The following is a 16,284-nucleotide window of genomic DNA, read 5'->3' on the forward strand; positions in this document are numbered from 1 at the left end:
ACGAAGCGTAGAGCACGTAGCAACTAACCACTCCGCTCTACACTAATTACAAACATTTTCATTAAAGGCGGCTACGACGATGGTTTAGCTTTGAAACGTAAAATTGATATTACATTTTACTCTATGAATCGTTTGCCTGTTTATAGTAATATTTATTAATAAAATATAAATTATTATATTTACTTTGTTGTATTAATCAAGTCTTTTATTTGATTTTGGGTATTAGTAGTATATTTGTACTATATTTAATTAAAACCCCATGCCAAGTTTTTTTAATCATTACCGTATTTTAAATTAATATTCGATATTGAAATTCACAATTTTTACAAAAGAACTAATAGCCATATATTACTTTTATATGAAGTTTGAAAGCCATGTATTAATTTTGCTACCATTGAAAATGGGCGCGGTTTGCAACATGACGTCTCTTTTCATGTCATAGTCTCGTCATATAAGCCGAGACAACTGATAGAGTAAATTGCTTCGTTGTGACGTCGCTTTTTTAACCACAGCTATAAATGCATATACAGCTTAGCTACAGAAAGTTGTTAGAAGCAGAAGGATAAGTAGAGGAAACCTAAAACATGGAAATATAAACGTAAATAAATATTTCACTTCCTCGAGTGGGGATCGAACCCACAACCGTCGCCTTACAGTCACACCGCTGCGCCACGACGAACTCATTTTCGATATTATACAGGTCTTCAATAAAAAAGTGTATTTGCTTAAAAGAAGAAAACACAAGTAAAAGTATAGTTAAAAGTTACTTTATATTACAGCATAAAACTTACATTCAAAGTTGGAAAATTGTATAACTAAAGAATTTTCATTAGAAATGTTGTGTGATTGTTTTCCAAGATACGAACGCCTCGTTGTTTTAATTGCATGGATTAATGGTATCATATTTTCTGTAACATTGTCTTAGACAGAGACTTTCTTATTAATGTACCTATTTACCTTGGAACTTAGAAATCTAATGTTTAGGTACCCCATTTCCATTAAGATATTTTCGTTCCATATTTTCTGCCGATCGTGTTGAGTGGCGGAGCTCAACGCCATGAGCAAGGAATATGAAAATATTAAATATTTCATTTCCTGGAGTGGGAATCGAACTCACAACCTGTGGCCCCAGCGCCACGAATGGCGTCAACTGTAATATTTTAATTATATTATGACATAGGTAAAAGAGGAGAACGGATCTACGTAAACCGTATGTCCGCTCGCTGATGTGCTTAGAAAATGTGGTATATGGCTTAGAAAAGAATTTATGAGACAAACAACCAACAGAACATATACTACCATAAAAAAAAATCAGCTTCACGCTGTATCCCGCCCACAGCAGGGTAGGCAGAAGGGAGGGGAACCTAATATTAAGACACTCCGGTCTCCACTTTCTGCCGAATTCTGGAGGCTTTGCGTGTTAAGTATCCTATCCTATATCTTATAAAACAAAGTCGCTTTTCGTGTCTGTCTGAACTTTCTAACTCTTCTTCTTCTAAACCACCCAACGGATTTTTATGTGGTTTTCACCATTAGGTCGAGTATTTCTCAGGAAAGGTTTATATATAGTTTATTATTTGTACATTCTTATGTAAATTAACATATATACGATAAATGTGTCTAAAGTCCTACCCGTTGAGACACTTTCGCGCATGCGCTGCTTTAATGGTAAGTACTACATGAAAATAATGTACTGGAGTATTGTTCCTCTTAATAAGATCTACAAAAAAGTCCGCGAGAGCATATTTTTATCTTTTAAGGATAACGTGTAGTGATCATATTTCTGTCTAAAAATAGTAATTTCAATATATTTTGTATTGTGAGTCATATTCTTCCATAATGGTATTAATCCTTATCCTTTAAAATACTTTATTAATTTTCTACGTTAAACGAAGATAAAATTTGCTTTTTACACTATTTCGAAATTGCTAATAGTTTTAGAGAAAAACGCATTTAATTGTTGACACATCACGCCGTTGACTCATCAGCTGTGCCGACTCAAGTTTTACTTATCCCTTACTCTCAGCATATAAATAAGTATATTAGTTACGTTGGCCATTTAATATAGATCAAAACTGTCTTTTACTGTTTTTTCATTTTAATAAGTACTTTAGAGGTTGTTACAATATCAAAAAATGCTTGCTGCGAAACGGCTCGCCACTCGCCATGCGTCCGCCGTGCCCGCTTGCCTTACACACATCGGTAGTTCAGTGGTAGAATGCTCGCCTGCCACGCGGGCGGCCCGGGTTTGATTCCCGGCCGGTGCATTCTATTTAATTTTCTCCCAGGCAGCCACGTAGTGCTTGCTTTTCATCAGAGACAGAATACCCTCTTCAGCATTAACCACAAGCTCGAAAAAAAAAACCCGTCCGCTATAGAGGCATAGCAACGAAGATTTAGATGCGTTTGCACGTATTGGATAATTGGAGTTGAATGTATTATTTCAGCGCGATATATTTGGTTTCATATTTTTTGTAGTAGTTATTAGTAGGTAGGCTTTTGTTCATAATTTCTTCTGTTTAAAAATATTCATTTAACTATCTAAAAATAGTCATTTAAATATATTTTAATAAGTACTTGAAAAGATTAGTAGCACAGATTTAAAATTACGGTACCTACTAAAAAATCCTTGCTGTGTAAAACAATTGGAAAATCCTTATTGAAACTACGAAAATGCGGGTTGCATTAGGGTTTAATTAATTTTCACATTATCTTAAGTGCTTTGCAAACATACATTATATGAATAATCCAGTAGTAAAAGCGGGCGAAGCCGCAAGGGGGTCGCTAGTATAATATAATACAGTTACGACGGACTTTGTTTAACTAGTGTACACTTTATACATAGATATAAATATAATTTGAATCTTTTAAAGCTTATTTTTATTAAATAATATAGAAAAATGTATGTAATATTAAAATATTTTTTTCTTTTCAGAAGAGGCCTCAATTGTTGGTAACACTGATGACCGACTTCCGTCATATTGGTGTGAGAATGAAATCCACAAGCAAACTAAGAAAAAAAAGCTTAAATTACACACGCATCATGGGTGGGTATAATAAAGTAAAATTATTTGAAATAATATAAGCCCATGTCATGTATGAAGAGGTTGATGATAGTAGACGAGGCGAAAGAGGTATGTAGTAGCGTTCTGACTGCCCCACTAGGGATAAAGCGTGAAGCTATGATAACATTGTTATGTTATTTTAAATATTATTTTTTGGGGTCGTCATCTCCAATCAGAGGTATGATAATGTTTCATTATTTTTCTTATTCGGCTCTGCTATGAAAAGCTGACTACGAGAAGCTACTAGACGATGTGATAGCCAGATTCTAGACTTACATTCTTTGAACACAATATGTGTAATTTGCTAGAAAAGAATATTATACTTTTTTTATCCTTACAACATGCTTTTTGGAGGTCTGCATGCCTTTTTACACGAACTTCCACCCTATATTCTCAAAACGACGTTCCATTTTTTTGGTCACTCGTTCTCTCGACGCGCCCTAACACCCAATCATGTTTGTCTTCATTCTGACTGTGACAAACATTCTTCCTCCTCACGTAGTACCTGCCATTCTAGGTATCTCTTGTAAATTCTGTTACCGGTAAGAATGCGCCCTTCCACATCTATTTCTGCTGGTCTCTACGTTTTGTAAATCATCATCATTTGATACATCTGAAATATATATATTTTTTATATGACCTTTCTTTCTTTTGCTTACATTTTCTGACATTTACTGTTTTTTTTCTCAGGGAAGAAATAAATAGTCCAGAGCAGTTAGAAATGGAGCGACGTCGACGGAAGCGACGGCGCCATGCCCACCCACATGCACACAAGCCTAGAAAACACCGTACTTTACTGGTTTCGGCTATCGATGAACAAGCTAAAGTTATACACGTGAGTTTTAACAAAACAAGTTTTATTAAAAGCGGCAACAGCGTCTGTTTGTTATGTGGAAGACATGTTTTGATAAAAAAAATAAGATTAAATTACAAATAAGTAAATTAAGTATATTTGTAACTTAACGTTAATTAATAATAAATTAAGGTTAAGTTACAAATAAGTTATATATAAGTGAGTAATATAATACATATAAAATTTATTAGTTTTTTCTACAGCTTTACCACTGTGATGAAAAGACACTTTCTAAGTACTAAAAGTAACTGATCGCAGGAACCTTTGGGTTACAACGACAAAATTTACCTGATAGCGATAGATAGAGTCTATCCATCAACAATTATTCAATTTGTTTATGTATTTTTTATAATCAGCGCCTTCAATTAATGGAACTTTTCAGTATTAGTGTAGTCACAAAATATATTTTATTTAAATAAAATAGTTACCCATCAGTTAAGTTTGTGAGAAAAATTGGATGAGGTGACTTATTAAAGCTCGATTATTTTTTATAATAATAGATAATAGCGTAATGTTTTTTTTAATTTGTAAATATTTTCTGTATACAGAAAATATTTACAAAATTCTGTATACTTATAAGTAGGTGCTTGTGGAAACACTCAAAGTATGTAAAGACATATACATAACTGAATTTTTAAACAAAGCGCTAATATTTCTTAAAATATGCTTATTAGCGACATCTATTGGGTTAAGCTAATAATGTTATACCGCCATCTGTTGGAGGGTTGCAAAAATATTTACCACGTTAAGTTTCCTGAAAAGTCCGTGGCGTGTCTCTATTGTAACTTCGTGTTTTTGTTTGTAAAATTTTATTAGTAATTTAGGCTACAAATGTTATTTGCTGGATTAATTCTTTTTATTTATTTATATACTATTAGTTCTTATTTATGATTTCTCTTAAACTTTAAAAAACTTATTCTTTTTAAATTTCGCCAATCAACACGCGAGAGAATTCGGCGTCCCTCCCTAGAATTTGGCGGAAAGCGAGGAGGAAATATATTTATGTTTTAAATATTATCGAATTTTGTAGAAGATTTGCTTGTTTTAAGTAATACTTATATTAACGTCTCGGATTCTTGCAAAAATTGGAGAACGGAGTGTTTTGACACAATATCTACTCGACTTTGATATGTGTAGCGGGAAGTTGCTTTTTCTATTTTAAACTAATAATTTTAAATAATTTTGTGGGCCAGGTGTTAGACCCCGATGAACTACCGCGACGAGCGAGGTACACTATCATGGTGACAGCGTGTTTGCTGCTCTTTCTTTGTTTGCTGCTGGTAGGCGTCACGCTGAGAATGGCACCGCTTATAGACGATATGGGTAAGATTTTTTAAATATTTAGTTACCTTTATTTCATGCATATTCTGGATTATATGAGGTAAGTTTTATTTAATAAATGATATACTCAATATAGATGTGCTATTTAAATACGAATATTATTTGTAATTTAATAATATGAAAAAAAAAATCAAAAATTGTCGCTGGATTTAAATACATATTTCGTTTTTTTCGCTTTTATAGAATTATAGAAGGTAAGTTCTTTTTTATTTGCTTATTTTTAACTTTAAGCTGGCTGGTACAACTGTTTTATGTTATAGATATCAGAAATAATAAGAAATGGAAATATAAATTTTAATAAATATTTCATCTCCTCGAGTGAGGATCGAACCGACAAACAGTCGGTTTTACAGTCACACTCTTTGCCTCTGCGCCACAACTGACTTTGTGAAATTAATATGTGATTTTATTAATTTTGAGACAAGTATGTGCGTGTGAAGAGCTCCATCAACTGGTTGTTTATTGTAACTACGAGAGTACTCATAAAATCATGAAGTATTAATAAATTATTAATTAAATTACTCAAGTCTTTAATGTAATATGTAAGGCGTTTAACATATTTGCCATCTAGGTAGGTCATTAAAGTATTTATATAGTTTTTTTATTATTTATTGGTATTATTTTGTTTTTAATTCGTTTTAAAAACGAATTTCGGTTTAATATTTTCCACATATTTCCAAATTTTCAATTTGAATAAGCTTGAGGAATAGTGTTTTAATAAATTCTATGCACGGTGCATCTATAAACAACGCATCTTTAGGTACTTGAAATAGTCATATTTTTTTCAAGCTTTACACTGTATCCTACATGACAGAGGGAGCCTAGTGTTAAGATTCAGCTCCTCAAATTCCACCGAATTCTGGAGTCATTGCGACATGACAGTCGTTTGTTGTAGAGGACGGTGGTAAAACTTCAGCTATTTAAAATTTAAACAATCCTAACGACCACTGAAAGTGAACAAAAAAATTAATTAAATATCAAAATCCAATCACATTATATTCTACCTTGATGAAGCTGGCACCGACCAAACATAATTGAATGAAACCATCCCTCTTCTATTCAATTAATACCACACCAACTTACACGAAAAGGCTAAATTCATCATAATTTTATTGATTATGGTCGTAGAATTTAGAAGCTTTTAGTTTTAATTAAGTTTTTCAAAAGGTAGGAACCGCAAATATTAATTTTGAATCAAGTCTTGTAAAATTTATTAATCAGTCTGAAAATGTTTCTCATAATAAAAGGGGAACCGCCAGTATTAAGACGCATTAATAAGGTTTTATGAGCAATCCGTAAAACGCCTGAGGGTTAATTAGAGCTTAAATTACACGTGTAGCGTTGTACGCCGCCCCCGCCCCCTATTGTACACAATAATTAAGAAACGTCAAGACAATGATAATGCCATCAACCGACACTGATCTAATTCCGCATGAAAGAATATTAAAATAGATAATCGAGTAAGTAATATTTTTCTAAATTAAAAATTATTAATCTATCCAGTCGTGGCGCAGGGGTACAAACGTTTGATTGTAAACGCGAAAGGTTGTAGGTTTGACTCCCGCTCGAGAAAATGAAATATTTAATATTTTCATTTCTCCGCTCTCTGTGCCGAGGCAAAGCGCGACGTTGAGTTTCGCCACTCATCACATAATGCCTCCAGAATTCGGCGGCAGCAAAAAAACCATGCTATGTGTGGGATACAGCGTAAAGATAAAGAAACCAACTATACTTTTGGTACATGTTTTTTACTTAGAGATCCTTTCTTTTCACTCAAAACTCTAGCTCATACCAACATCGTGGAAATAATGGGTTACCTACCACCCCTAATTTTGAGGCCAGGTAATCAAGTTAAAATATACTAAAAACACGTGTTAGTTGCGGTTTTGTTCAAACTAATTAAGGTATTGCCTGATGTAAACAATATTAGAGTGCGCCACTAATGCATTTGGCGTTGTGGTGCGCTTGGCATGAACTTAATTATCTTCAATGCATTAAGAGCTCGATTGCGAGTATTTCTCGTGTATGGAAAATTAAAAATTCAATTTGCATAACAGAAATATTGAAACGACATTTATGTATTTATTACATATTCGGATTAATATTTTTTATTAATAGTAACGTATTAATTGTAACTAAACATAAATATTGCTAATCGTCACTGAACACAAATATTGCTGCTATATTTATATAGGAACTTCATAGGAACATTGATATTTTAAAATATAAATCCGAATCTAAAGGGGCCGAAATCTGCTTAATATAAAAAAAACAATTTTTTAGTAATTGTAAAAAATGTAGAAAATACATTAACAATAGCTTCATTGCTAAGTACCTAAATACAAATTAACATGAGCGCAAAAAATATGGAAACAAAATATCTCATAGTCTATTTTCCTATCATATATGTATAACTAAACACCACACATTCTTCACATCACTTTAAAATATTCTCAATATGCGAGCATTCCTTTAGCAAGGAATTTAAATCTGCAACCTGACGTAGTTAACGCTAAAAATGTTATTTTAACATATTAATACAAACCTCAAATATGAGGTAACATCAGTTACTAAAATTTTGCAACAAGCGTACACAATAAACATATACCTAATAGTGATAAAAATATTTACCAACAAATGAAAGCCTTTGGGATTTATAATGTAAAATATTTTTATGTGATTTTCGGATATAATATTTTTGAGACTGCTAGCATCATAAAAAAAACGGCCAAGAGCGAGTCGGTCCCGGTCAACGATGGTTCTGTACCAATTTCTGAATTGTTCTTCAACGAGAAGTGCCTACAACTTATAAACGTGGATAATCTATCATAGTGCTTAGTATGGTTTAAATAAATTCTTGTAGGCAAATGTAGGCAGACAGTACGTAAAATATGATAAAAAATACACAATAATAAAGTACATTTTACAATTTAAACTTACTTAATCTACCTGAGTATATTTTTTCTTAGAATATCATATTTCTAAGCTTATAAAAATCCCTAATAAAGGAGACCCGCTATCGGATTGTACAATCATTACTCAATGCCAAGAAGGAACGATTTATAAAATCAGAATAAGCCATCCCATATTTATTTTTCAAGGTAAGTTACCTTTTTATGCCGTACCAGTGAATTTGAATAGAAAAAGTAGGTAATAAAAAAATTCAAAGTTACTTATATATTTATTAAATACATATACAGAATATTTAGATTTTTTATTAAGTGAGCTTGAAATATCGTTGCCATTTTCTGAAGAGAGATTTTCTTAATTTTCGACTTTTTGTTCTTTATTATAAGTGATATCTTCACGTCAGACAAAATATTACAATACAATTAAATGCTCTACGTTGTTAATTTTCAAGAAGTTGAGAAAACGTCTGCTACATTCGCTACAGATTTCAACACTAATAAAATTATAACATGAAGAACGCTCATAATTAAGTTATCAAATAATCTGCTCACTCTTTGTTTTGCTCTATAATTATAAGAAGCTCAACTACCAGTAATTAAAGAGTATTTCGTAATTGGTTTTCCAAAATATCAGATTTATATTTACCAACATAGATCCCACTAACAAGAATTTCATACTTTTTATGAAAATTTTGTTAATAAAAAATATTACAATAAAACTTAAAATCACAATCTCGAGAGATTATTAAGACGTGACATGACGTGACGTGATATCGAAATTACTGTCACTGAAGCAATCGTGTGAAAGTTTCAGTTAACATTTTAATAGCGAAAGACCTCATATAAATTCTTAATTATTTTTCTTCTTTGGTTAACATTCGGGTCAAGAACCGGATGCAGAAGCAAGCAAGAACACCCTTCGGTGGATCCTTTTAATATTAAAAAATACATATCGTTCTATATCTACACTCGCAGCTGAGTTGCAAACCATAATATATTTGCAATTATTAGGTTAAAGTGCTTAACTTCAATCATTTACTAAATTTTCTTGTTTAATGTTATTATCGCCTTTGTTTCTTTAGGCGTTGGCTAGATACCTGTTACCTAGGATGAAAGCATAAAACTTATATTCTTAAAATTAGTAATGTATTATATACTTTACTCGCGTAATAAATTGAACAAGAGGCAGAAAGTCATAGTTCAACAAAGTAAGCACTTGTAATCTTACTTTATTATTAGTCAAGGCAAACATAAAATCCGCTAAAGAAAAGGACGCGCACGTACATTGAATTAATTAAAAAAAAAACTGGCAAACAGATGGTCCTGATAATTCATTTGTGGCTTACCTACCCTTAATTCTTGATCTCGGGTAAGAGCTGCAAGTCACTCGCTTTGATAACGTCATTCACACTTGCCCTGTATAATCCAAGTATTTATCTGAATTTCAAAATAAAAATGTTGATGAGGTTTCGTGTCGTCTTTCGCCCTCGCGTTTTGTGGGACGAATGAAATATGCGCTATATTTTATTATTTATGCTTCGTCATTTGAAGATGTGATTGTGGAATGTGTTGGGTTCGTATTGTTGGTATATTGTGAATGTTTCTTATACGAGTTTACATAAACAAAGAAAATAATTTATAGTCCACACGCGTGATTTCATAGAGCTTTGGACTATTAAATAATGTCTTGGTAGTCTATAGTCTAGTTTTGTACTTACTACTTAGATACTAGAGGCCGTAGTAGCGCAGCGGCACAAGGGTGTGACTGTAATGTGATGATTGTGGGTTCGATCCCCACTCGAGGAAGTGAAATATTTATTTACGTTTATATTTCCATTTCTTCGCTCTGGTGTCGAGGCAAAGCGTGGCGTTGAGTTCTGCCACTCAACACGGAGTGTCTTAACACTAGGTTCCCTCTGCCTACCCTGCTGTGTGCGGGATACAGCGTGAAATTAAAAAATAAAATACTTTCGTTTTTCTTAAATTTTGTTCGATAAATTTTAATTATTTTTTAGACCCAATAATTAATTTGAATCGGTATAAATGCTTTTACCTACGTAATTGTGTTTTTCGAGTACGTAGTACTTGCGAAATCAATATGCAGGTTCACTTACCGTTAAATATTTTCTTTGAAATTATAAGGTTTCTTTGTAACTCTTTGATGGTAAAATACATAACAAAAAGCAAAGCAAAATTCAGGTAAAGAAAATACAGTATAAGTGGTTAGAAAATATTTCTTCCAATTAGATTATTTATGTTATATAAGATTTTTTTGTATTTTTGCTGAGGCCATAATTATATAAGAGAAGGCCTTAGATGAAGACTGGTTTTGTATTAATATTTTGTACGTTTTATTTTATTTTTACTTTCAAAGCTTTGACAAAAGATGACAGATCCTTTAGAAAGTTGAGGAAAGACGTTGTCATGTGCTACATCTGTGCCAAACATTGCGTAAAATCCCTAGAATTCATGAAAATCTGAATATTTACAAACATATAAGGGTCATAATCAGAAAAGTGGACATTTTCGAATTCGTAACGTAACTGATAAGTAACAATACTGATAATGTTTGTTACGAAACTGATGTTATAAGGCATTATACACAACAAAATAAGAATATTATATGAATAAAACTATTGGTTTTTTTTATTTAATGAGACACAAATTAAAATTTTAAAGATTCAATCGTTGAATTAATAGATTATAAATGTAAGAAAACATAACAAAGTGACAATACTAACTATATAATAACGCTAGTTCGTAACGTAATAAACTTATATTTCTAGTTAGAAATCACAAAGTTAATGATAAAATTAAACCCACTTTAAAATATATCAAAATTTGAGTCGTTATCACGGGAATTAAGTTGAATTCTTTGTAAGTGTTTATTTCGCATATCTTCATTAATAGGATTGGTCTGTTTAAGACGTTCTCTATATCTTTTTTGTCTATCAGCATTTGACATAGGAGCCATGACGCTTACTGAAAATAAAAAATAGTTATCAATAGGTATTTAATAATATTTCATGTATATTGTCTAGTACAGAACCTATTTGTTTTTAAATAAAAGCCTCACCCGCTTGAGCTACATATTTATTAATGCACTATCTCCAGAGAAAAAAAAAATTACAAAATCACAACTAATTTCAGGAAGAATAAAAAAATGTTTTTAACTAAATCGGTTAAGCCGTTCTGAGATAAGCGTGCACAAACACATTAAACAAACAAGCAAACAGACAAAAAACCTAAAAATCATTATTTTTGGTTACTTCACGTTATCAAAAGTCACTAATTATTTTTTTCATATGCCAGCATTTTTTTTATATACATAATCTTCCTATGGTAACGTAATTATGAACTAGGCTTCATATTTTCTCAGTTCCGTTACGTAACGAAATATAACAAAATTGAGAATAAAATCTGAGAAATTCTAACCTTTTTAAATATTTGCTCATAAGCCACGTGTTGCATGTGCAAGCACTGAAGTTCTTTTTTGAGATTTTGTAAAAAGACGCAAATAACATAAACAAGAAAACGAAATTATAGAATACTTACCAAAATAAAAGCCGTTTATAACCCTGAGATGTAATTTCACGCATTCCCTCTAAAACATTTGAACCCCTCAACTGCTGCGAGAACACTACTGGTTGTAGTTACGACAGCATTGACTTTAAGAATTATGGTGCCACAATAAAAAATAATATTAAATATCATTCAAAATAATTGCGTTCATAATTTAATTGTACGTTACTAGCCCTGAGTAACAAAAAGACAATATTTTGGGACAAATTTACTTAACTAATATATACTATTTACTAAATAATATATCAATAAAAGTAGTTCTATTTAATATTATGCATAATGTAAAGTAATATAAACACATCTGAAATCAAATAAAACCATAAATATTCGTAACAAATCTATTTTTAAAAAGTAAAGTGGTGAATGGGACACGAAAAATTGTATGGAAGCATTTTGAAAGGATTTTTGCAACTAACAAAAAATACTATTATTAGCCATAATACATTTAAAATATTACAAAAATCTTTAAGTTAATAAGTAAATTTATCTTAAATGGCAAAATATTTAAGCTATCTTTAAAATTGTATTTTTAAAACGCATTCAAAGTAGCGGGACAAGAAAAGACACAAAATGGTCACTTTTTCTGATTATGACCCATAAATAAAATGTATTGATATTTGTTGAAAATATCTTATACAATACTTTTTTAGACAAGGATTTATAGTTCTCAAAGATACAATAAAAGAGGGTAAAGTGGTTTAAATTGCTTTCTTATTACTGCTCATATTCCCTCTAGATTCTTATAACCTCTATGTACAGTATTTACTTTAAAAAATCTAGTTTGAGATCTTTTTAATATTTGAAAATAACTTTTATATCTTATATTTTAAATTAAAATAATATTTCAATTGGATTATGAAAAGAAATGTCTATAGAATAATTTAATAACTGCCACATTGTAAACCTCTTTTGTTAAACAAAACAAAAATTGCATTTTTTGATAAGTATAAATATAAATGAAATCTAATAAGTAAATGGCCTCCATCGCTCTTGTCATTAAAAGAATAGAAACACTCACGATGTCTCTTTAGTCCTTAAGAGTGTGTGTGATGACAATTAATCCTGATTATATATAACGGACTTAGTAAGTTATTTACTGGATTAAAACTATATACAATTACACACTACGAATATTAGAGAAGGTAACGCAAAAGGCAACGTTACTAAGTTATATTTATGTTTATTTATGGATATGTGATGTTTGAACTTTTAATTTTGTTTATTGGATGCTTATTACTGTTTTTTTCTCTCTTAATATCATTGCTTTGTTTTGTAATTTCCGCTATTTTGGAGTTGGCTGGATTCTCCTAGCTGGACTCTCCTATCTCCTAGAGATAATGAAAAAATGAAAAGAAAATCCTAAATATATTTTTATTACTTGGTGCAATAAAGAATTAAAGTGATCCTATGGGATTCTGTTTTACCCTTATGACGCAAGGAACCCTAAAAAGAACAATCATTAAAGTATTTGATGCACGCTTCGAAGAAGCAAGTAACGATTAATTTGCCTTCAGGTTGAATATTAATTACTAAAGAATTTGCATATGAATTCCAACCGTGCAAGCTCATGGAAAACTGTTAATCAACATTGTAAATGTAAAAAAAATGATAAAGTAATAATATTATATTTGTATATTTCTTATGCTTTACGCTATATTTTGCATAATTATGCGTACTGTACCAGTAGTTCTGTTAACAGACAATATCTAGTGACAATACACTCCGTTCCACTTTCTGCGATATTTCGAGATATTGCGTTTTGAGTGGCGTAACTTAATTCCGCGATATGTTATACCAGAGCAAGGAAATAAAAATAATTCATCTCACCTAGTGGTGATTTAGTCTTAAACTATCGAGTTTACGTCATAAGTACATATTTATATTAATTATATAATTGATATAACGTGACAATTGTTGGTTTGGATCCCGCTCGAGGGGATGTAATATTATTATTTTTTATTTTCTGACTCTGGTAACGAGGCAAAGCGTGACAAGAATTCGGCAGAAAGTTGGGAATGGAAGTGTCTTAATGGGGACAGAGTGGTTACCCTGCTACGAGCGAAAAACAACGTAAAGCAATAAAAAAATATAAGCAACATTTTTAAAAATAATATTTGTATATACATATACACATTATTATTTAAATGTCACACAAATAATATTTAAGTTTATATTTATACACATTTAAAAAACAAAACAAGCTAACCGTAAAATTACCTGGCCAGTTTAATTTAAAGAGTAAATTCAAATTCCCTTTAGGTGTCCCTGTCTCCCGTAATTTATATTTAAATAGAATCCAACATGTGAATGATTAGCCGTATTAGATGTTTTAAAAACTTTATATAATAATATATAAAGCTAATTTATATTAAGCTTTAAATAATTTATATAAAACTCTTCTCTCTGGTATCGAATAATTTAATGTTTTTCTCTTATTGAAGCTGAAAATTAAAACATAATACCCCATTATTAAAATGGTGTTTTCCTTCATATCAAGATAATATGAATAGGCATAGTATAGTCTTGTATGTAAATGTCATTCGTCTCTCATTAGCAGTGGTTGTTCAAGTCTCGTCACGTACGTCCATTACGTGGGGCGCCGCAGCGTCGCCGTGGCTCCACTTTTCTATCAACCCTGTAACATCAAAAAAAGTAAACTTTTCATAAGTTATGTCTAAATAAATATTCATTTCCATCCCGCTTCGTTGAAATTTTATATTTTTTCTAAAAAGTAAATATTTGAAGCATTTGCCTTGTGGTTTATTTATTTCTTCATTTCAAATATACTCTATATTGGAGGCTCTTTATTACAAATTTGTAAGTCGAAACTGTAAATATAATTATGTTATCAAACATATTTAATAACATAATACAGTATCAATTACTGATTTTTTTTATTAAAATGAAAGATAAACGAACATACTATATCTAATTACATCAGTGCAGTAGCTATATTAACAACAGAAAGAGATTAAAAAGATTGCAATCTTTTTATACTGTCCATAGGTGCTTAGCTTAGTCGAGTTCTCTTTAATGTGGTGACAGCGCTTATGGGGTAAGATACGCTTACATGCTTGAAATGGGTACTTATGAATTAAACATAGTTTCAAACACTGTAAGCTGATTTAAATCGGGGATTCGTTGACAATCTCATTTCTAAATTATCGTACACGTTTTATGAAAAATAATAATAATATTATTATCGTAATTTTTTTGTAAAGTTTTTTTTATTAGTTTCACGCATTATCACGCATATTGCAGAGTGGAGAGAACTTAAGTTAAGACAAATTACAGCATTATTATTTATTTATTATCGTCAACTATGGTAAATCTTGTAATTTGTAGCAATTTATAACGACATAGTAAGATATATATTAAAATTATAAATTCAATATTTTTGTACACTTTTAAACTATAATGTTTCATATATTTCCAAATTTATAGCTTTAGCTCTATGTTTCGGCATTTAAAGACAATGTGTAGAGAGTATGTGGGGCATCTATAACCACTCGAGTATCCGAAGGAAATTTTGCTCCCATTCCTAAATAAGTACCTAGTATTACGTAACTCACGAGTCATAATAATTTAGTGATTTTTATGCTATTTTTACTAACGAATAAGATTTCTTTTAAGAGTGTTTTGTTATGTTACCGTTATATTTATAGGACTATAAAAGATTACAAGAATTTTGAAATATATTTTTATTAATAGTTCATGTTTAAAATTATTCTCAAAATGGGCCCGTAAAATAATTGCAATAATATTGAATTATGAAGAATATTACCAAACTAGTAAGTGTTAAGTAGAGTCATGGGCGTATCAACAGATATTTTATCTGGACTTTAAATTTGAACAGACCTATTTGAGTGAAAGTTTGTTTTGTTCATTTTTCAGGATTAAATTTTGATTAATAACTGGGCTGGGAACGGATCACCTGGCTTTTCCTATTTCAATCTAGGGATAGAGTCGAAATTATTATATTAACCTTAATATCCAAATGATATTATGATCTGACCTCCATATCAGTTACACAAGAAATAGAATTAGATTTTACCTTCCATTAAGCGTTATATATCCTTAAACCATCAAAGACCAGATAACAAAATAATATTATTGGCTTTATATTTGTGAGTGAACTAATTCCTCTTGAGAACGTACAGATAAGTAAAGAGAAAACTTTCATAAAACGTCGGATATAGTAAACTTAAAACAATATTGCAGATGCAACTTGTTATTTAACTTTTTAATGGACTTAGTCGATCTGGTGAATGCAAACATGGCACGGACTCGTTCTGACCTTATGAAGGGTTTCAATGGTGGTCAGCGGTTTTTAATGGAACTCGAACACTCGATATACCTATGTAAGTATACGTGGGAAGTTCAAGTCACAGTTTGTAATGTGTTCATAGTAGTTCTGAGAATGTAATAGTTTAATAACGTTATTTCAGCACTTACACTGGAAATAAACTGTCTTGACTTGTTTATGTTATAGTACATATACTACATATGAGTGTATTTGTTTCTTTTATTACTA

At 31.0% G+C, this 16,284-nt stretch overlaps 1 protein-coding gene across 1 annotated transcript in view; it reads left to right on the top strand.

Moving 5' to 3' along the window:
- Positions 1 to 16,284, top strand: part of LOC146538246 (uncharacterized) — a 78,213-nt gene that overhangs the window by 24,062 nt on the left and 37,867 nt on the right. The window contains exons 4-6 of the mRNA XM_085186421.1: positions 2,936 to 3,047; positions 3,756 to 3,900; positions 5,112 to 5,241. Coding sequence (XP_085042547.1) covers positions 2,936 to 3,047; positions 3,756 to 3,900; positions 5,112 to 5,241 — 387 coding nt within the window. The remainder of the gene's footprint in view (positions 1 to 2,935; positions 3,048 to 3,755; positions 3,901 to 5,111; positions 5,242 to 16,284) is intronic.

This window comes from Heliconius melpomene, chromosome 6 (genome assembly GCF_056956725.1).
Source record: "Heliconius melpomene rosina isolate 202511_hmr_F chromosome 6, ASM5695672v1, whole genome shotgun sequence".
Classification (NCBI taxonomy): Eukaryota; Metazoa; Arthropoda; class Insecta; order Lepidoptera; family Nymphalidae; genus Heliconius; species Heliconius melpomene.